Source organism: Oryza sativa, chromosome 5, assembly GCF_034140825.1.
Source record: "Oryza sativa Japonica Group chromosome 5, ASM3414082v1".
Lineage (NCBI taxonomy): Eukaryota > Viridiplantae > Streptophyta > Magnoliopsida > Poales > Poaceae > Oryza > Oryza sativa.
In genome coordinates, this window is record NC_089039.1 from 20,312,244 (window position 1) to 20,335,879 (window position 23,636).

General features: G+C 43.2%; 1 protein-coding gene and 1 long non-coding RNA gene across 2 annotated transcripts; both read left to right on the top strand.

Moving 5' to 3' along the window:
• Positions 1–275: 275 nt before the first annotated feature.
• LOC4338791 (isopentenyl-diphosphate Delta-isomerase I) lies at positions 276–3,542 on the top strand. Its single transcript, XM_015782225.3, has 6 exons — positions 276–611; positions 1,004–1,059; positions 1,691–1,782; positions 2,601–2,703; positions 2,824–2,961; positions 3,099–3,542. The coding sequence occupies exons 1-6, from the start codon at positions 370–372 to the stop codon at positions 3,347–3,349; spliced, it is 882 nt and encodes a 293-aa protein (XP_015637711.1). The 5' UTR covers positions 276–369; the 3' UTR covers positions 3,350–3,542.
• A 9,862-nt stretch (positions 3,543–13,404) lies between these two features.
• Positions 13,405–14,181, top strand: LOC136356586 (uncharacterized). The gene is made up of 3 exons (XR_010741569.1): positions 13,405–13,660; positions 14,009–14,084; positions 14,163–14,181. It is a non-coding gene; the product is annotated as an uncharacterized lncRNA (long non-coding RNA).
• Positions 14,182–23,636: the final 9,455 nt, after the last annotated feature.

The window sequence follows — 23,636 nt, forward strand, 5'->3', positions numbered from 1 at the left end:
TGTCAAATTACTAACTTTTATTACTAGTGTTTAGATCTAAAATGACAAAAAATGCTCCAAAATAGCAAAACTTTTGCTATTTTAAAGGATCTAAATAGACCCTAAATACTTAATTATCTATCACCATTACTAATTTTGCTTTGATTATTTTTACCCTTTACTAATTTTACATTGGGACGCTAGAAATGATCACGAAATTTTCGTGGGACGGAACGGAGGGAGTACGGGCGAGGCGGCCACGCCAAATTAAAGCCTTCACTAACGCTAAACGTCACAGTAACAAACTTTCTCGCCCAAATCCATCCAGCCCGTCGCCGCCCGCCGCCCGCCGCGCGCGCGCGCACCCGAGCTCCCGCTCCCTCCCCTCCGATGGCGGCGGCGGCGCGCTCCCTCGCGCTGCTCTCGACCGCCTCCGCGTCCCTCGGCCTCGGCGTCGCGCGCTCCTCCGCCCGCCCTCGGTCCCCGTTTGGGCGGGGCCTCGCCCTCCGCGGCCTGTCGTCGTCCTCGTCCTCCTTCGCCGCCACCGCCGCGGTGATGGGGAAGGCCGGCACCGCGGAAGCCGCCGACGCCGGGATGGACGCCGTCCAGCAGCGGCTCATGTTCGAGGACGAGTAAGTGGCCGCCACCCACCGCCGCCTCGCCAACTTTTGGGTTGTTGTGGAGATTGTGGCGGCGTGCTCGTTGGGTCGTTGACTTAGCTGTCGAATTGGTTAGCACCCTAGCCTAGGGTTTGGTCATTAGGATGCTGGCGTGGCAGAGTCGATTGCAATACGGTTGAATTAGTGGATGTCAGGACTGTTTCTTGCCAGGATTGGATGTATCATGATCCATATGCTAAACTGCCATATAGTGTCTACCTTGATTGTTGGTGCTGTTTTAGCTTAGTAATTTATCAGATTTGGCTTTGTGCCGTGGGGTGGAAGATGAGCTGGAAATAGCTCCTGAGAAAATCACATTTCATTTCTTAGACAACAATACTGAGCAATCCGTTTTTACCCTGCAGGTGTATTTTAGTGGACGAACAGGACAACGTCATTGGCCATGATTCCAAGTATAACTGTGCGCCTCTATGAGTTGACCTTTCCCTTCATTTTTGTGTGGTTGCTGTATTTCTAGATTGGACGCATGTAAAATTGCTGCTGGTTGTTACAGTCTCGATACAAATGTATTTGGTTGCTTCAATTGATCTGATAGAAATTGGCCTCATATGCATCTGATGTTGTGTAGAATTTGTGTCAAGTGCAAGATGCATTACTTTGGTTTTGTCTTCATTAATGCATGATATACCAGATAAAAGTAGAGAAATAGCACAGTGTTTAATGGAATCATGACTGGATCAAATTGGTGGCTAATGAAATAGTGTAATTACAAACTATTGTCTAGACTAGTTTTGAAGTTCACTCTTTCTTTTATCATTACCACAGGACGCTTGATATTTTGCTAAATTGTTATTGATGACTGATGAGGTACTGCAAATAAAATTGTAAATTTGTTTAATACAGTATCACTGTTAGAGCAGTTGCAATAGGAAATGTAGGATTTTGAGTTTTGGATTCAACCCAATTTTCTGGGCAAGATAATCTTTAGGCTGAACTTTAAGGCATTTGCAATAGGAAGAGTAGCAAAGTAATGCAAAACTTTGTTAAGCTTGATTGGACTAATTTTTTAGTCACGTCCTCATAACTTTCAGGCCATCTCATGGAAAAGATAAATTCTGGTCATGTCCTCCACAGAGCGTTCAGTGTTTTTCTTTTCAACTCCAAATATGAATTGTTACTTCAGGTATTGTAACAGCATTTAATGTAGTTACAATGCAATATATTTTTGGCTGTTTATCATGGACCATATTATGGTTGACATTGTTATATTCCCAATAGAATAGAATATACAATATGCTATAAGGTTTGGAACAAGCCGATGTTGCTTAGGAAATCAAATACTTGGCTTATTTTCTGACTTTTGGTTGGTATAACTCATAACTCAACCAAGATGGGTTTGTCAAGCTCAGAACTAAATACTGCTGCTTAGATGGGTTCATGAATCATGATGAAGCTAGCCTTGAGTGCCTAGGCTGATGGAAATGCAATATCTTCGAGCGCGTGCATTAAATTCTAAGCTCATTCATAGGTTGCTAAAGCTTGAGTTCAACTTCAAACAAACATAGGAGTAATTTCAATTAGTCCAACTCCAAATCATGCTTATCTGGTGGAACCCAAGTTTATCCTTTTCTCACAACACAGGGATCATATTGAAGAAACTCTCTGAAAGTATTTGAAAAACTGTGTATGCGATTTCATTGGTATTTATTTTAAAAAACCGTGCATGCGATTTCTTGCATACTTATGCAACAATTGCTATGGATACTTCATTAACAAGAGATTATACTTGGTCCTGAATCAATTCATAGTAGCAGAGCTCAAATGTACAGGAGAGCATTGATAACCACTTTTGCTTGTAGTGGATGTCATCGTACTTACCATTTTTTCTGGACTTTGCCATTTCATCTATTATTTTCTACACTTAGCTTATCAAATAAATAGAAGTATTAACTTGTTCTGTCATAGATTTTCTTTTAATATTATAGTCTTGATCCTTTCCAGCAAAGGTCTGCTACAAAAGTGACATTTCCACTTGTCTGGACAAACACTTGCTGTAGCCACCCTCTATACCGCGAGTCCGAGCTCATTGAAGATAAAAGCCTAGGTACATCTATCTACCTGCCCTGAAATGAGAACTGTGAAAAACAAAGCCATACCTATCTTTGCACTGTCTATGCTGCTCTCCACCTTACTAAATAATACAAGTTGCTACGTTGTATTTCAGGGGTCAGAAATGCAGCACAGCGGAAGCTATTCGATGAACTGGGAATACAAGCTGAAGAACTACCTGTTGACCAATTCATTCCTCTTGGGAGGATGCTTTACAAGGCTCCATCTGATGGAAAATGGGGCGAACATGAACGTAAATATTTGCCCTCTGCCCTCTACCTGATACATTTCAGCCTTCATACTTATCGTCCAGCTATCACTTGCCTCTTGTGTATTTTCAATTGCTGTCTTTTGAAATTTTTAGAATATAACCATCTTTCGCCATTTCAGTGGACTACCTCCTATTCATGGTTCGTGATGTGGAGCTCAGCCCGAATCCTGAAGAAGTGGCCGACGTCAAGTACGTGAATCGTGATGAGCTGAAGGAGTTGCTCAAGAAGGCAGATGCTGGTGAAGGCGGCATTAAGCTGTCCCCTTGGTTTAGGCTGGTTGTTGACAACTTCCTCATGAGATGGTGGGATCATGTTGAGCAAGGGACTCTGGAGGAGGCCATCGACATGAAAACAATTCATAAGTTGTAGAGTATAAATCGTTGGGCAACGTCCTTAGAAAATAAAGAATTGTTGCTTTAACCTTTTCACGGAAATAATCCAGAAAGAAATACATGTTCTTATGCAGGTTTTATGAGGTAGAAGCAAAAACTTACCGGAATCATGCTCTGCCAGGAGCTTATAAGTTTTCTATTGGAGTTGGATTGGAGTAATGTTCAGGCGATCCAGCTGCCCCCTGCATGGCTGCATGCGACATACCATCGATTTTTCCTCCTTTTTTTTTCTTTGTTATTTTTTTGCCAGATTTCTAACCGGTGACCCTTCCTTCCTCGAGTCCCTTAACCATAAAACCGGGTATATTGCATCCTCCAATTTCAAAAATTGGTGCAAATCGAATCCTTGGGTGATTTGGGGAATGGTTTGTGCTGACATGGTAGATTTGATCATGGTCAGATTTCGCTCGAGTCATCATGGGCTTCTGACCTACTGTAGGACCCATGTGTCACCTCTCACTCTTCTTCTCCCTTCCTTTCTTTTCTCCTTTTTCTCCCAAGTCCCAACCAAGCTGGCAAGCCTCTCCGAGCATGTCCGCTCACGAGGGTGATGCCTGATTGCTGGCGGTTGCGGCATGACTGTGGTGGCGCGATTTCGCTAGAGTCGCTAACTCGGTTGTGTGTGTGGAGATTATGGGTACCCCATACCCACACGGCATGGTTATCCGACTAGTTATAGGGGATAACTTATATCTATGTAATATGTAACAGATCATGACTTGGGTGTTATGTTTCCTTATATATTATGGAACGGCCTAAAGTCCTGGTTTGATAAGATTATAAAGTAGATTTAGGAAACCGATACCGTATTGGTTAAGGTTTCTATCTTGTAACCCTGCCCCCCAACCTATATAAGGAGGGCAGGGAGCCCCTCTAGGGGCAGGACACAACCTGATCGTCAGATCTATACTACACCCGGCGGATTCAAATCCCCAAACAGGAGTAGGGTATTACCTCTCATTGAGAGGGCCTGAACCTGTCTAAATCCTTTGTCTCTGCATCCATCCACTTTTAGGTCTCGTGCGCTACCCCCTTTTATTATTGCCGAAATCATGTTTCGACAGTTGGCGCGCCAGGTAGGGGCTGCGTCGAATTACCCGTCGAAAAGTGAGATGGAATCCACTTCAGAAGAAACGGCGAGATCAATCTCACCGAGTTCGATGGCTCGAACTTTGAACCGGGTTTGTCGTTCCAATCTATTTTTTATTAGATTAATTTTTTTTCTATCATAGATCAATCTTCTGGTATATTTTCTTGTGTCGATCTTGTGTCGGTCGGCGGAGATCAAGCCGAAGCTGTCGACGACGCCCTCACGCATCGAGACTTTCTTCGTGCTTTGCCGGCGGACATGTGGTGGCTATCGGTGGTCACAGCTTACCAGGAGAAAACACTGCATGAGTTGACTCAACTGATCAACATGCATGCACGATCCAACCAACATGCACATTACATCTACAGAGTTAATCTGTTTACTAGTTGAGTCTAACCAGCAATTATTTTGTTGCTATCTATCTTGCATGTACACCGCCGGCCGTATCTACTGCCGGCTAGCTATATCCGTCAGCGCCGACCGGCTTCACCGTCTCCGTAGTTGGTGGCCTCCGAGCTGTTGCCATTAGGCTTTATCGCTGCCCCAGTTGGTCATCTACATGCCGCCGACTCTCCGAGGTAGCAGGGCTGATGATGAGTTCCGCCCGGCTATTGCTGATTGCGGCATTGTGAACCAAGCTGATCGACGCGCACGACGTATCACTGGCCATCATTAACGATGCATGCCACGCCGTACAATTTGGGTTGGCTGTTCCAATTTAATTTCTATTAGATTGATTATTAATTAATCTCTAATCGCCGGCCGTTTTGATTTCCTGGCAATTTTTGTTGTTTTTCACATGCTGGTTGAGATCACGACACGGCCGCCATCGTCGCCTACTCGGCCACTCGGGTGCCTCTTGGCGTGTCCGAGTGCTCCTCTCTTCCCTTCCATGCAGATGGACGTGCTGCTAGATTGGCACAGGATTTTTTCCTTTTCAACTTATTGTTGTTTATTAGATTGATCTCTAAATGTCAGATTAATCTCTCTTGGTATTTTCTGCTGTTTGCATGTAACGCCGCGGCACTACTCTTGCCGACTGGTGTTTCCGTCTGCACGGCTGGCCTATTAAGCCGCCGCTGTTGGGCGTCTACGACTTCACCGCCGGCCTGCCTCCATCGCCGCCGAGTGGTGCCTCCGCCTACACGGCTGGCCTATTATGCCGCCGCTGTTGGGCGTCTACGACTTCACCGCCGGCCTGCCTCCGTCGCCGCCGAGTGGTGCCTCCGCCTACACGGCTGGCCTATTAAGCCGCCGCTGTTGGGCGTCTACGACTTCACCGCCGGCCTGCCTCCGTCGCCGCCGAGTGGTGCCTCTGCCTACACGGCTGGCCTATTATGCCGCCGCTGTTGGGCGTCTACGACTTCACCGCCGGCCTGCCTCCGTCGCCGCCGAGTGGTGCCTCCGCCTACACAGCTGGCCTATTATGCCGCCGCTGTTGGGCGTCTACGACTTCACCGCCGGCCTGCCTCCGTCGCCGCCGAGTGGTGCCTCCGCCTACACGGCTGGCCTATTATGCCGCCGCTGTTGGGCGTCTACGACTTCACCGCCGGCCTGCCTCCGTCGCCGCCGAGTGGTGCCTCCGCCTACACGGCTGGCCTATTAAGCCGCCGCTGTTGGGCGTCTACGACTTCACCGCCGGCCTGCCTCCGTCGCCGCCGAGTGGTGCCTCCGCCTACACGGCTGGCCTATTATGCCGCCGCTGTTGGGCGTCTACGACTTCACCGCCGGCCTGCCTCCGTCGCCGCCGAGTGGTGCCTCCGCCTACACGGCTGGCCTATTATGCCGCCGCTGTTGGGCGTCTACGACTTCACCGCCGGCCTGCCTCCGTCGCCGCCGAGTGGTGCCTCCGCCTACACGGCTGTCCTATTATGCCGCCGCTGTTGGGCGTCTACGACTTCACCGCCGGCTTGCCTCCGTCGCCGCCGACTGGTGTCCTCGCCTATACGGTTGGTTGGTCACACCACCGTTCATGGGCGTCCACGTCTTCGCCGACCGGCTGGCCTTCGCCGCCGCCGACTGGTGTCTCTGCCTACACGGCTGGCCTATTATGCCGCCGCTGTTGGGCGTCTACGACTTCACCGCCGGCCTGCCTCCGTCGCCGCCGACTGGTGTCTTCGCCTATATGGTTGATTGGTCACTCCGCCGCTGTTAATGGGCTTCATCATCTACACCACTGGCTTGGTTCCGCTGGCGCCGACTGGTGTTTTTGTCACCATTGATGGACTGCTTTATTCCCACATCGGCTACTTTTGCTGTCATCGAGGGAATACGACAAAGCTAAGTCATCATTTATTTTATTCTTTATATGATATTTTGCCTTTTCCTTTGCCTCACTACCTCAACTGGTTCGCCGTTGACTAGTGAGTCGGGGGCTATAGATGTTATATCGTATTTTTTAAACAATTTTCATAATATTTATCTTGATTGCTTGCGACATAATCTGAGTACAAAAGTACCTATCGAGTTATGGAGTTCTATCTTCCTATGCTTTCCGTTTGGTTTGCCAATGGATGGTTGCCTTTGGGCCGATTCCTAGCACCCGGGGGCTCGTTGGATGGACCGAGTAACGCAAGGTGCTAAGTATTACTCGGAAGAAATCAAAAGCATAGAGATAATATAATTTATTTTCTGCTCTTAATAATTGCAAAAGTACCTGAGTAGTAAATTCTGATCCGTGAAACTTTGTTCCATTAATGACGAACTCATGTCACTCATATGCATGTTTGGGAAATGCCTAGGCCGACTCCCGATGCTTGGGGGCTATGACTAGTCGGACAGAGTGTTTAAACGTACAGAGTCATCTGCTCAGGGAAATCAAAATTGACAAGAGGAGAAATATATATTTATAAATATTTTAAAATACCTGATTTTTTCTCGAGTATTATATTTATATCAGATACTACTCATCCTATATGTTTGTTCTGCAGGATCCAGATCCAGATATGCATAAAAGGGATTCATGGCTTTAAGCTTATCTCTTACGCTCTAGGAATGGATCAGTCAGAACATCACCACCGGCTCGCCTCGACCGCCGCCGACTGGTGTTTCCGCCTGCACGGCTGGCCTATTATGCCGCCGTTGTTGGGCGTCTACGTCTTCACCGACCGGCTTGCCTTCGCCGCCGCCGACTGGTGTTTCCGCCTGCACGGCTGGCCTATTATGCCGCCGTTGTTGGGCGTCTACGTCTTCACCGACCGGCTTGCCTTCGCCGCCGCCGACTGGTGTTTCCGCCTGCACGGCTGGCCTTTATGCCGCCGTTGTTGGGCGTCTACGTCTTCACCGACCGGCTTGCCTTCGCCGCCGCCGACTGGTGTTTCCGCCTGCACGGCTGGCCTTTATGCCGCTGTTGTTGGGCGTCCACGTCTTCACCGACCGGCTTGCCTTCGCCGCCGCCGACTGGTGTTTCCGCCTGCACGGCTGGCCTATTATGCCGCCGTTGTTGGGCGTCTACGTCTTCACCGACCGGCTTGCCTTCGCCGCCGCCGACTAGTGTTTCCGCCTGCACGGCTGGCCTTTATGCCGCCGTTGTTGGGCGTCTACGTCTTCACCGACCGGCTTGCCTTCGCTGCCGCCGACTGGTGTTTCCGCCTGCACGGCTGGCCTATTATGCCGCCGTTGTTGGGCGTCTACGTCTTCACCGACCGGCTTGCCTTCGCCGCCGCCGACTGGTGTTTCCGCCTGCACGGCTGGCCTATTATGCCGCCGTTGTTGGGCGTCTACGTCTTCACCGACCGGCTTGCCTTCGCCGCCGCCGACTGGTGTTTCCGCCTGCACGGCTGGCCTATTATGCCGCCGTTGTTGGGCGTCTACGTCTTCACCGACCGGCTTGCCTTCGCCGCCGCCGACTGGTGTTTCCGCCTGCATGGCTGGCCTTTATGCCGCCGTTGTTGGGCGTCTACGTCTTCACCGACCGGCTTGCCTTCGCTGCCGCCGACTGGTGTTTCCGCCTGCACGGCTGGCCTATTATGCCGCCGTTGTTGGGCGTCTACGTCTTCACCGACCGGCTTGCCTTCGCCGCCGCCGACTGGTGTTTCCGCCTGCACGGCTGGCCTATTATGCCGCCGTTGTTGGGCGTCTACGTCTTCACCGACCGGCCGCCTCGTCCGCCGCCGACTGGTGTTTCCGCCTGCACGGCTGGCCTATTATGCCGCCGTTGTTGGGCGTCCACGTCTTCACCGACCGGCTTGCCTTCGCCGCCGCCGACTGGTGTTTCCGCCTGCACGGCTGGCCTATTATGCCGCCGTTGTTGGGCGTCCACGTCTTCACCGACCGGCTTGCCTTCGCCGCCGCCGACTGGTGTTTCCGCCTGCACGGCTGGCCTATTATGCCGCCGTTGTTGGGCGTCTACGTCTTCACCGACCGGCTTGCCTTCGCCGCCGCCGACTGGTGTTTCCGCCTGCACGGCTGGCCTTTATGCCGCCGTTGTTGGGCGTCTACGTCTTCACCGACCGGCTTGCCTTCGCTGCCGCCGACTGGTGTTTCCGCCTGCACGGCTGGCCTATTATGCCGCCGTTGTTGGGCGTCTACGTCTTCACCGACCGGCTTGCCTTCGCCGCCGCCGACTGGTGTTTCCGCCTGCACGGCTGGCCTTTATGCCGCTGTTGTTGGGCGTCCACGTCTTCACCGACCGGCTTGCCTTCGCTGCCGCCGACTGGTGTTTCCGCCTGCACGGCTGGCCTATTATGCCGCCGTTGTTGGGCGTCTACGTCTTCACCGACCGGCTTGCCTTCGCCGCCGCCGACTGGTGTTTCCGCCTGCACGGCTGGCCTATTATGCCGCCGTTGTTGGGCGTCTACGTCTTCACCGACCGGCCGCCTCGTCCGCCGCCGACTGGTGTTTCCGCCTGCACGCTGGCCTATTATGCCACCATTGATGGGCGTCTACGTCTTCACCGACCGGCTTGCCTTCGCCGTCGCCGACTGGTGTCTCCGTCTGCACGGCTGGCCTATTATGCCGTCGTTGTTGGGCGTCTACGACTCCACCACCGGCTTGCCTCCATCGCCGCCGACTGGTGTTTCCACCTGCACGCTGGCCTATTATGCCACCGTTGATGGGCGTCTACGTCTTCACCGACCGGCTTGCCTTCGCCGCCGCCGACTGGTGTCTCCGTCTGCACGGCTGGCCTATTATGCCGTCGTTGTTGGGCGTCTACGACTCCACCACCGGCCTGCCTCCATCGTCGCCGACTGGTGTTTCCGTCTGCACGGCTGGCCTATTATGCCGCCGTTGTTGGGCGTCTACGTTTTCACCGACCGGCCGCCTCGTTCGTCGCCGACTGCTACCACTACTGATGGACATCATCATCTTCCGTCGCCGACTGATTATGCCGCCGCCGACTGGTGCTTTTATCTTCACAACTGCGCGTCTTCACTGCCGGATTTCTACTTGGACATCTTCAACACATATCTTCTATCAAGCAATGACTACTCGACGACAAGAAGCTATAATTCTCGACTCTATGTTCAGTTGTTTCCCAACTAACCAAAGAGTCGGGGGCTACACAAATATAAGGCTCAAAATTTGACAAATTTTATGTCAAGCTGAAGAAATTAATTCATCAACCAACGAGTCAACTCCAGGAGTTATTATCTTCATCTTTGATTCAGAGCAGACATTCTACTTGAACAACTTGAAATATTTCGGTTTGGACGAGTTGGACAACAACATCAACTCTCCTCCAAGTGAAGCATCTACAACAGCTATAACATTAATTTGATGGACTATTGTCACTGACATCATCACCAGCACTTCTGCTTCATCGACCCTGACATCTCTGCTGTTGCTAATGGATGATTATGTTTTCGCCGACTTATTATTTCACCTTCACGGTTGACCTACTATGCAAATGCTGATGAGCATCTTTGTCATTATCATTGGTTGCTACACTGCTATTGGTTGGATCACCGACATCGTCATCTTCATCATGTCGGTTGCGTTTGTCGTCGTCAACTACACAACTTTATCGCTGAGCGCCTTCATATTCATTGCTGGCTGATCTGACTGCTGCCGACTGGTTTCTTCGCCTCCACGGCTGTGCAACTTCATCACTTTTGATTGGTATCACTATCTTCACTACCACCAATATTTTTGCCACCTCTGCTGGGCAATATTATCTCTGTATTGGTCATCTTGTCTCTATGCCAATTGCGTCAGCTACCATCAATGAACAATTGTGACTACGTGCTCAGGGGCTTACTAGCTCAAACACAAGTATCATATCTTCAATTTGGACTTGCTCTGGATACATGCAACATGGATTCATAGTCATGAGTCTATTTTCTATGCTCAAAGACTGGACCAATTATTATTCCCCGTAAGGGCTATCAACCGAATACTTGCGCCAGTCGGGATTCAATTATTATATTTATTTTGGAGTATCCCATAAGGGATAATCATTCAGATCAGAAGCTATTCATATGAGCTACACTTGGTCTATATTACCCAGAAGATTTATTACTCGGGAGCATGTTACATGCGTCATCCTTTAAAGGGTATCGAAGGCATATTTTTTGGCCTAGGCCTAATATGTCTGCAGCCCATATTTTCAGGTGTGGCCTGTCACGTTCTTTTAGGGACTTAGGCACTTTTTGCTTAGGCCAAAGTGCGCGTGATCAAGTGCCCAATACCTTAAAATCCTTTTATACCGCAGTTACTCAACTTTTTAGGAGTTGGTACAATGCATCTTAAAAGGTGTCAAACAGTAAAGCTTTATATAGCTGCCCCGCTGACTTTTTAATATAGTCATGGTGCTGTTTGGGTTTTTAAGCTATTGATTGGATACAATATCATTGCTTTTTGCCACGTAAGTGTGCATTTTTATTGACCAATATTATGGCTTAGGCTGATTATATATTGTGGTCATTTTTCAGGTGGTTGGTAAATCCTTTATGAGTTTATTTACTCGGATTTTATACCACATATGCCATATATTTCCAGGTGTGGTGGAACCATGTGTCTTCTAGGGACTTACGCACATCTGTTAAAACAGTGTGCGCATGGCGTATGCCCAATACTTTGGAAATTTCTTTATTCACAACACACAAGCTTTTTTATAGCTGTTTTGCTATGTGAATTTTCAATAATGTAGCCAACTTTAGGTTACGCTCATCATATTTTACAAAGCAGTCGGTATATCACTCGGATCATGTTATTTGGAGGATTCACACCGCATATGCTATATATTGATATCAAGTCACTTGGTTGATTACGATTATCAAAACCACTCGGTTGGTTGGATTATTTATTCCTTGACTATATGCTTGGTTTGTTCAATTAACCACATTGTCGGGGGCTACACCTATTAGGTGCATCTAGTCGGTGCACCTGACTATATTTTTCAGCCCTCCACAATCTTCAGATTTGGTAAAAGTACTCGGGAGACCATGACAAAGATGATTGAAGCACTCGGCTTTGGAGTAATCTGGTTCGAGAGAAGATTATCTTTTCGACTGCGAAGGTCTCAGGGGCTACTGTGGAGATTATGGGTACCCCATACCCACACGGCATGGTTATCCGACTAGTTATAGGGGATAACTTATATCTATGTAATATGTAACAGATCATGACTTGGGTGTTATGTTTCCTTATATATTATGGAACGGCCTAAAGTCCTGGTTTGATAAGATTATAAAGTAGATTTAGGAAACCGATACCGTATTGGTTAAGGTTTCTATCTTGTAACCCTGCCCCCCAACCTATATAAGGAGGGCAGGGAGCCCCTCTAGGGGCAGGACACAACCTGATCGTCAGATCTATACTACACCCGGCGGATTCAAATCCCCAAACAGGAGTAGGGTATTACCTCTCATTGAGAGGGCCTGAACCTGTCTAAATCCTTTGTCTCTGCATCCATCCACTTTTAGGTCTCGTGCGCTACCCCCTTTTATTATTGCCGAAATCATGTTTCGACAGTGTGGAAGAAGAGAAGGCAAAGGATGAAAGCTTCACCGACAAGTCGGACCCACTATCATTATTATTTTCTTCTTTTATCTAGAGTGTCACCTAACAAGCGCAATGCAGGACAAAACCATCTAAAAATCAATTTGTAACGTTTTTCGACGATAAGAGAGACGTTATACTTGGTTAAGCGGTTGAGGGGCGATTCAATTAGGAGACAAAGATGAGGGAGGTAAATAAACTTACTTCTCCTCGCGGCTGAAGGTTGAAGCTAGGAAGTGATACGCATAAACTTACATGCAGGATTGCTAATTACCGTGTACGCGCAATCAACTCAAGTCGCGAGCGTTTCTGCATGTCCTCGCTCGTGGCCCACAGCCCTGCGTGCAGCCCATCGATATCATCTTTTTGCTTCTTTTTTGCGCAACGTTTCTTTTTCTCTTTTTTTTTTCACGCGAAATGCCGCACGTGTGCATGGCGTGGAGAAAAAACCGTCAATTTTGTTTCCAAAAATCACGACCTATTAAGATGTCCTTCTTGTTTTCACAAACATTGTTTTCTGTTTTGAATATATTATAATAATAATAATAATAATAATAAAACTCTATATTAAAAAATAAAAGTCATACATAAAATTTTAAACTTTCAACTCAAAATTTAAAAACTTTCAATCAAAATTTAAAGTTTGAAAACTTTCAACTCAAAATTTGAATTTATAAGTCAAATTTTGAAATTTTTTAACTTTTCATCTCAATTTGAAAAACTTTCAACCCAAATTTAAAAACTTTCATCTCAGATTTGAAAAACTTTTACTCAGATTTAAAAACTTTCAACTTAAATTTTAAAACTGTCAACTCAAAATTTTGAAAACTTTGAACAAAGCATTACTCTATCTAGTTATTTTCTTCCGCCAAAACGACAAGTACACCCAACTACCACTGAGATAATGGAGTAAGGTACTCGGGATCCAGCAGATGGAGCTGGGGCGTGCGCTCCAACAAGACCCAACACTAAATTCGTCCCTGGTTCCACCACCACCTACCTCTATGTCTAAATTCGTCCCTGGTTCCACCACCACCTACCTCCATGTCTGGTGAGCTTCCTCGACTCATATACAGTTCGATTCACTTCGTCAAACCATCAGGAACTACCAATTCGTTGCATATTTGTACCGGCTTCGATCACACTCTTGCAAATTAGTGGTGATGTGTGGTTGTAAGGGAGCGGATGGAGCTGGGGCGTGCGCTCCAACAAGACCCAACACTAAATTCGTCACTGGTTGCACCACTTCTATGTCTGGTGAGCTTCCTTGACTCATGTACAATTCGATTCACTTCGTCAAACCGTCAGGAACTACCAATTCGTTGCCTATTTGCACCGGCTTCGATCACGCTCTTGCAAATTAGTGGTGGCGTGTGGCTGTAAGGGTGCTATCGCGTGATTGTTACTTCCTTTGTTCCATAATTGAATGGATGAGCACTGTTTTGTTGATTCGTGTTCTGGACATATGTAAAGCATCGTGTTTTAAAAGCATTCCTTATTTTAGGCTACATACTATTTAAATCATTTGATGCATTGTTTTTTTTTTCAAAGTGTAATATTAGTCAAATCTTCTTGTCGTGTTCTAACCTCTAGATTTACTTGCAGAGATGAACGGAGGCGTGAATAGAGGTACCAAAGACATATTTAAAGCTTGAGCTTATTCTTCTCTGACCACGACAAGGTATGATCTTTAGTCCGCATCCATGTCATATGACAGAGTATATGTTAGCCTTAGGTTATGACAAGGGTAAAACGATAGTTTGTCAGTGCTGCAATTCTAAGTGGAGCAAGGGTAAAACAATAGTTTGTCAATGCTGGAATTCTAGGTGGAGCGAGTTTCAGGTTAATAAAATCTATCTTGGACATTCGAGGAGATAACAATGCTTCATTTTAGTTATATATTGTCACAATTACATCCCGAATTATAAATATATATAAACCAATTTTAAAAATCCCGAGTTTCCACACAAGGATTTAATGTTCATGAAAACTTAATCAATTACATACTAGAATTGTCAATATGGTTAATATCTGAATATTGAGCCAATAACGGACATTTGTATGGGTGTCTCTACATCTCCAATATTATAAAAATTGAAGATGTTTTTGCCCATGAAATTTCATACGTTGTCCATACATATGTATATCGATTCTGATTCACGCATCCATGTTTTTATCTGTCTCGCAAACGATTGCGTCAGGGCGTGGCCAGAATCGTTTTCTGTTTACTGTTCGGTTAACGCGCACAATCCTCACACACGATCGCTCTGTCGTCCCGTACATGGAAGGAACGAGATGCTAATCTCTTATTGGCACATACACACACACACACACACACACACACACACACACACACACACACACATATATATATATATATATATATATATATATATATATATATATATATATATATATATATATATATATATATATATATATATATATATATATATATATATATATATATATATATATATATTATGCAAACATAAATGCAGTACAGGAAATAAAGACAAGCTGTAAATATGAATTATGTACAAGATATAAAATTAGATATTTAGAACATAGTAGGTTTATATAGAATGGTCCCGGTGTTCATTCATATGCCTTGATAGGTTGAAGGTAGATCCTTCTGAAGATTACACCAAGGACTTGGTACAACACGTTCGTAATTATACAAGTACAGGACTCTCACAAGGACTTTTACATAGACTCTCACACTTAGACTCTCATGAGTCTTTTATTTAGGTTATACTATAGTACTAACACTTAGATGGAGTGGAGTGGAGTGTGATGGCTGGTGGAGAGGTGAGAGGAATGGTTGAGTGGGATGTGTTGTGTGTGAAATGCGATGCCTCCGAAGTGTGATGGTGAGCCCCTTATATAGCGCTCGGTAGAGAATCTTCATGATATCTCTTCTTGACTTCAAAGAGTTCATGATATCCCTTTAGACTTTACGGAGAGAATCTTTGGTGATGAAGCTTTTGACCTTCAATAAAGATGTCATAATATCGCCTTTTGACCATGGACTTATCTTATCTGGAATAGTGTAGATTCCTTATCTTGAATAGTGATCTTTATCGGGAATGACAAGATCTTTACTCATTATCTTGGTGACAAGATCTGTCGTCATATCTCGACTAAATGTGTGTTGGATTGAAATCTGATATTCCTTCATCTGAATCATTATCTTGCTTAATTGAGTAATAAGGAGGTATTGGCGAAGATGGCTTAATTTAGCTGCATTGTACCATATCTTCGTCTAGACTTCTGCATGTAGAACTAGATTTTGGGGATTCTTCCAATCTTTTAAACATAGTTTCATATACTTGAAGTTGCAATTCTCCCTTTGTCAACTCGGGTCTTGCCTTTAATAATTCTCTTGTTATATCTTCTTTTAATTGAGCCACATGAGATTTCTTGTTTTTGGCTCGAAACTTTCTTCCTTCTATTACTGGTGTGATTGTAAACTTATCCCACCATCTTGCATAATAGTTTCGCTTTAAGGTTGCTGGGAACTCCATTCTTTGAATATTGAGGTCCCATTTTAGTATCCAAGGCATCCCTGTTTCGGCACAAAATTGCATAAGGATAAAAGGATATTCCTTGAGATCCTTTTTTGATTCTTGTGTAATAACTTTGATGATTTCTCGTGGTAGGATTTCAGGAATGGCCCCTGCTTTCAGCCACCAATTACTGAAAAACCACAGTGGTATCTCCTCACATCCTTCTTTGAAGCGAATAAACCATGAATGCTTCATCTGGGAATTTTGTACGAGGAGTACTCTTTCCCAGGCCTTCTGATAATCCCAATAGTTATATCTTTTATTTGCACAGGATGTAGAATATATAGTCCTGGCTACATAAGGATTTGATGATTTATCCCAATCATCGATACTTATAATTTTTTGGATCAATAATTTTGTGAATCCCAATTCATCACCATTCCTTGTATGGAATATCTGTGCACTTCTTGTCTCGCATAATATGGTCTCATAATAATTTTGATCTTTCCCTGGATATTCAGGGATAAAATATTGGTGTTGTGGGAAATACTTTCCCATAATCTTGATAATATTGAGATCAGAGTCTCCAAATTCTAATGGCAGGATTACTTCCTCTATATTGAGGATATAAGATGAATTATTCCCATACTTTTCTTGAACTGTAGGGGTTCTAGGAATAATATTTCCTAGTTCATTATATTTATGCTTATTTGGTGAACTTTCTGTAGTTCTCCCTTGGGCTGATAAGTCCCTTTTAGGTGCCATAGCCCTGTAAAAATTCACGAGATAAGAAATCTGGTAGGGAGTTTAATTCTCCCTTGATATGTTCTATTTCAAAGTCAAAGCATGATAATATTGCTTGCCATCTGGCAAAAATTTGTTTGGAGACTAAGTTCTCCACATCCTTTTGGAGGACATATTTTGCTGCCTTACAATCTATACGCAGCAAGAATCTTTGATTCAATAATTCTCCTTGGAATTTTGATATGACCTTTACTATGGCCAATATTTTTTTTTGATGGTTGAATAATTTTTTTGAGCCTCATTCCATGTCCCAGAGGTGAACCTGACCAGCTGCTCTCTGGAATCCTTTTTTTGTTTAAGAATTCCTCCATAACCATGATCTGAGGCATCTGATTCGATAATTTTGAAGGCATCTTGATCTAGGATATAAAGACAGGGCAAGGTTTTGACCTTACCTTTGATCTTCTTAACAGCTTGAGTATGTTTAGCTGTCCAAGCTAGAGGCTTTTTCTTCAACCTCTCGGTTAAAATCTTTCTGTCTTTTGCAAGATCTTTATAAAAATCGGAGACATAGTTTAAACACCCTAGAAATCTTTGCAACTGTGTTTTATCTTTTATCTCATCTGGAAATTTTTCTGCAAATTCTATTACTCTTGCTACTGGTTGGACTTGATCATATTGAATTTTATAACCGAGAAACTGAACATTATTTTGGAAAAGTTTCATTTTCTTAGCAGAGACTACTAAACCGTTTTGAACTATAATTTTATAAAATATATTAAGGTGTTTCCAATGTTGGTCAACATCTTGGGAAAATATTAAAACATCATCTATATAAACTATAATAAAGGATGTAAAGGGAAGGAAAATCTCATTCATGATTTTTTGGAACTCAGAAGGAGCATTTTTTAAACCAAACGGCATTACGTTCCACTCATAATGACCAAAAGGAGTAGTAAAGGCAGTTTTATATCTATCCTCTTCTTTTATTTGGACTTGCCAAAACCCAGACTTCATATCAAATTTAGAATATATCTTTGAACCCTGAATCCTTCGTATTAACATGCTTATAAGGTATTGGATACCTTATCCATTGTAGAACTTTATTGAGGGGTTTGTAATTAATAACTAGCCGAGGAACTCCTTGTTCTTTTTCAGCAGCATTTTCTACATAGAAGGCTGCACAACTCCAAGGAGAGGAACTTTTCCTTATTAAGCCTTTATCTAGCAGGTTTTCTATTTCTTGCTTGCAAATTTCTAAAAGTCGACTATTCATCTGAATGGGCCTTGCTTTAGTGGGAATCTTATCTTCATTAAAATTAGAGATATAAGGAAGACCTACAACATGCTTTTTCCTATGCCAAAAAGCTGATGGGAAATCAGAACATATATCTTTTATGAACTTTTTTTCTAACAGTATAATTTTTTCTTGAAACCTTGGATCATTAAGGGTTTGGGAAATCCTAGCATTTTTTATTTCAGAAGATATGTCACTCACAAATTGCTCTTTTTGTGTGATAATCTCCTTTAAATAGTTTAACATGGTTTGCTCGGGTTTAGAAGAAAAATTTTAACTTAACATTTTTGTCTCTGATTCTAAACTGGATACCTTTTTCACTAACAATAAAGCGTTTTATTAGGGATAAGAATGGCGTTCCCAAAATAACTCCTTGCTTTAGATCTTTTATAAGCAAAAAGGAAGTTTTAATGCAGACTCCATTTATGCAAACATGAATAGAAGGGATTTTGTAATTGACTTTTAGTAAATTTCCATCTGCAGCGTGAATTTTATGGGAGGATTTTTCAAAGTATTTGAATGGGATAATACCTTCACGAATGCAGTTCACATCAGCTCCTGAATCAATTAAAGTCTTATAGCTGAATTGGAATCCATCATTGAATTTGTACCTTACTTCTGCATACCATTTCTGCTTAACATAACTGTTGATGGAGTTGACAACCTCTTCATCTTGGCCCATGCAACTATTATTTTGTAATTCTAGACTTCGAATTTTACCCTTTAAGTCTTTTAATTCCTTTTTAGTATAATTTTGTTCTTGGAAGAGGTCATTAATCTTAAGTTTTCTTTTGGTCCTTTCTTCCTCAGGGTTAAAAGTGCCAAATTGATTTGTATCAGAAATAACAAATATGCTTCCAAAAAGATCTCGCTTATGGACTAGGATTTCATTATTTGTGCATAAGGCTTCAGCCGAGATTTGGTTTTGAGATTTTCTTTCAAAGGAGTTTTTGGTTTGAGAATGGTAACAAAGTGTTTTATTTGGATTGGGTTGGATATAGATCTTGGATAAGAGAACATTATGGAACAATCTAAATTTTGATCTGGTAATACCTTTAGGATCATTGATTATGTTGTAGAAAGAGGTATTGATGATTCTGGTAATATAACTCTCGAGGTTTTTGTTTACCGAAGAGTCAATTTTGTTATAAAAGGAAGAAACTTCTTTTTGGAGCGTCAATTTATCGTAAGATGACGCTTGGATTCTTGTCAAAGAATTAGACATCTGGTCATTAGTATTAGGAAAATTGTTGGGAATACCAAAGAATTTGGCTACCTTATCTTTAGGAGTGGCAGTTGGAATAAGTATAGTTGTAATAAGAATAAGGCAAAAGATAGGTTTCAGATTGAGGTATAGATACCTCAAATTGAGAGTGGGAAGAAGGTTCTTCATGGCTTCTTAGAATAATGGGTTCTATAGGAATTGTTTTGGAATCTTGTTGTTCAGGGGATAGATCTTGAGTTTTCTGTTGTTCTACTAAATATTCGAGGAAATTATTCTCTATGGATTTCTCATAAGTGCTTTCTGGAAAACAACTTTTTCCTCTGATATCCTGAGATTGTTGAGTAAGTTTAAAAGGAGAATAAGTAATATACGTTTTACTGGTTGACCCATAATCTGAAAAGACCTTAATTACTGACTTGTCATGTTCTTGTTTTCTCTCTTCATTACATACCCCTTTTCCTTTCTTCTGGGTCTTAAAAAATTCTTCAAAATATATAATCTGGCTATTCTCGTACCAGTCAAAGAAGAAAATATTCCTCCTCTGTTCTCTCATTTCGTTATGCCAAACTTCTCTTATCTTCATTCTGAATGATTTGTCAACCTCTTCAAGATATCTTTTAGTTTTAGTTCTATTTTTGGGGAGCCTTATTTCTCTCCTAAGCAATTCTTTGTCAATTTCAAATTCTTCTTCTTCTAAAGCAATAACAAAGTCATCATCAAGCTCGATAACATTGATGTTGAAGTCTGAGATTGAGGGTTCGTCGAAGTTGTCTTCATAGGTAGCATAGACAACATTTTGAGATTTTGTCCTAGGCCTAGAATCTAGACTGACAGAAGGTCTAGACTGGAGAAAGGCTTTTTGTTTTGAAGCAAATGTTATCTCAACATCTCCGTCTGGTGTTTCAATCAAGGATTCGACTTCTGATTGATCCATAGACTTAGGTTCAACAGCTTGAGATAAAACCCATTTCTCAGGCAGGGTGATCTCATCCCATTTCAGGGTTTTGGGGGTAGTACATCTGTTATTAGGATTGGTTTGAAGGAGAGTGGTTAGGCCTTTTGGTGTATAATGTTTGGCACAAGGTGCTAAAGTTGTCATGGCTTTGTAGTAAACTCTGTAGGTAACGGAGATGTTTTCACTCCCCGGTTCTAGTTCATAACTAGATGTTTGTAAGTTGAGAGTGAGAACTTTATGGATATTTGTGTCTAAGAGGGATACAGAAAAATCAGGAAAGGTATTAAAATAAATAGGACCATTACTGAGGCTGGCTTCCACCATGCCAAGTAAGGAATCTTTGAACCTTTCTAGTCAAGGATCTGATAGCAACTTGTATAAGACCAAAGTGAAGGTAGTGATATTGATGTTTAGCTCTTATAGAATTGATTTCTCTTTCTGAAAGAAGATGCAGGGTTTCATGCAAAGAACTAATTGGAATAGTTTTTTCAATTGTTTTAATATAGTAGTCACTAAGTAACGAAAAAGTACCTACATGATATATTTCCTTAATATTAACCTTAGGAATCTTCCAGTTGGAAATACTTTTCTCAATATCCTCAAAAGATATAGATGAAGCATTCTTTACCGACATAGTGCCAACAGACTTCTCGCTACTGCACGAGGCTACAGATCGATCAGTGGCTCTTCGTGATCTAACCAACCAAGATATCTTATACGAAAGATAGGAAGATAGGTAGGTAGTTACCAGACAACGGCGGGGAAATCTCCCACAATTATGATCAACCTATTTGGATATGATGTGTTCCAGTCAACGGCAGGGAATATTTCCCACAATTAAGTTCAACCTTTGCCTTTGATAAGTGCCCAGTCAACGAATTACGCCGACAAACGCCTTCTGCGGCTCAACAAGGCAACGCGACTTCAGGCAACCGATCAAAGGTTCGGGAACTCCGCGACTTCGGACCACCACACCGATCGGGATCACCGCGACTTCAGCACGCTACCCGACCCTTATATATATATACATATATATATATATATACATATATATATATATATAGCAAATCTATTCTACACCCCCCTCCCATGGGCCAATTCCACCTCGCCCACCCTTCCTAGGGCCCAAATCCCCCCTCCCACCTCAGTCAAAGGCTGGTCAAAACCCCCTCCCGCCGGTCAAACCCGTCCATTGACTTCCTCCCCCGCCCACCACTTCGCTATCCTTGTTTCATAGGAATTACGCAGTAACAGAACGGTCATCGTGTAGTAACAGGATAACTTTCTCGCAGTAACGATATAAAAAAATAGTCATGATGGATCTAGTTTTGTTAAGCACTTTTTTACGAACATTATGGTGCAGATGAATTAGAAAAATAATATATAACGTGAGAGATATTGCTCTCTAAAAATTGAGATTTACTTTTTTTAGTTCTCGTCTCGCCGGTACGGAGTAGCAACGCGAAAGTCAATATATAGTAACACGACTATTTTCCGCAGTAACAAATTATAAAATAGTCATGATGGATCTAGTTTCGTTAAGCATATTGTCTCGATTATCGTGTAGTAACAAGACAACTGTATTATTGTTTAAAGATTATAATTCTAAAAGTTTACTTGTACTAAGCTTTGCTACTATGTATCTTTGTATGGACAAAGAAAAGTGCTTTTAGCACTTTGTGTTAACTTGTGACTATGCATATGCACATGCATTTTTTTTAGCACTTGTATTTTGCACAAGATTGAGATTTAAAAGTTTAGCTATCACAAGTAGTGGTACTGTAGTAGTACTATTACTAACATATGTTCTCTGTTACTATAATTTCATCATGATGTTACTGCAAAAAAACGCAGTAACAACCTATAAATTTCACAGTAACACCCTATAAATTTCGCAGTAACGTATTGTGTTACTGCACTTCTGCGATGATGTTACTACCGAATCATAGTAACAAGGTATGATTCATACAGTAAACATAACTGATGTGTTCTCACAAAATTTGAACAAACATACAAAACTAGCAAACAATGATCTCTAATCACTTAGTGTCATAGGGTGAATTGGCTAGGAGAGTTTGCCACAGGCCATGAGATCATGGGTTCAAGTTTTATTTTTAATTTTTCTAGAAAAAAGAAAAAATAGGAGAAAAAAAAGAGAGAAGGGATGAAAAAAGAAGAAGAAGAAGAAGGAACAGATCGGGATGGGATCGAGAGGAGGAAAAAGAAGCGGGAGGGGAGAGAGAGAGAGAGATCGGAGCGGGAAGGGAGAGAGAGAGAGAGAGAGATCGGGAGAAGGAGGAAAAAGCATCGAGAAGGAAAAGCGGGAAGGGGAGGCGCGCCGTGAGAGAGGGGGGACGTGAGAGAGAGAGGGGGGTCGCGCGGGGGTAGGGATGGCAATGGGTCGGGTCGGGCACGGGTAGTGCAAAACCATGCCTGACCCGATGCCCAATATTGCCTGCCCAAACCCTACCCACTGGAGTTAACGGGCAAAACTCCGTGCCCATACCCTTGCCCGGCGGGCGCGGATATGTCCGGCGGGTACCCAATGGATCTCATATAAATAATAACAAGAAAGATATATAATTTAACAAAGAAAAATAAAATCAATAATTTACCAAATTATCGATTATCAACACAACTTAGTATCAGTTAGCATCACAAATGAACAATAGAAAGGGTATAAGAATTAAGAAATGAGTCGAAATTAGCTAATACGTATGTATCGGGTCGGGTATGGGTTACCCACGGGTAAAAAATGAAACCCGCATGTTGCCCATGACGTCTTCGGGTATCGGGTGGGCGTGCCCATGGGTAAAAAGTCACACCCACACCCATGCCCATCGGGTCGGGTATCCACGGATACCCGGACCCATGGGTAAAATTGTCATCCCTACGCGGGGGGCTGGGGGGAGGCGGGGCCGCGCGCGGGGAAGGAATGAGGGAGGCGGGCGGGAGGGAGGGTGGGAGGGGTTGGCCTAGGTGGGGGGTGTAGAATAGTTATTCTAAGGGGAAGGTGTAGAATAGAGCTGTCATATATATATATATATATATATATATATATATATATATATATATATATATATATATATATATATATATATATATATATATATATATATATATATATATATATATATATATATATATATATATATATAGTAAATTTGTTTGGTGCTCCATGGTGCCCGGGCACCATTGTAATTGAGTATATACCCAATTCAAATGAGCATGAAACTTTTTCAATTAATTAGGTATTAACATTAACTACTTTACTAACTAGTTTAAAGCAAGTTTGAACTGAATTTGAACTTGTTTTTGTTAGATTTTGATTCTAGGTATATAGCATCCATACATAAAAATCAGAAAACTAACTAAAATGTTAAATAAAATATTATTAGGTTAGTTTACTTTGTATGATTAGGATAGTTGTGGACTTCACATCATATTTAAGGCACAACCCCTATAATATAGGTTAAATACATATGCTAAAAATATAAAATAAC

Excerpts from the sequence above, each read along its gene's own strand:
- LOC4338791 (XM_015782225.3), top strand. The coding sequence starts at position 370 with ATGGCGGCGGCGGCGCGCTCCCTCGCGCTGCTCTCGACCGCCTCCGCG. Across the intron at positions 612-1,003 it reads CGGCTCATGTTCGAGGACGA|GTGTATTTTAGTGGACGAAC; the intron begins GTAAGTGGCCGC and ends TTTACCCTGCAG. Across the intron at positions 1,783-2,600 it reads AATATGAATTGTTACTTCAG|CAAAGGTCTGCTACAAAAGT; the intron begins GTATTGTAACAG and ends GATCCTTTCCAG.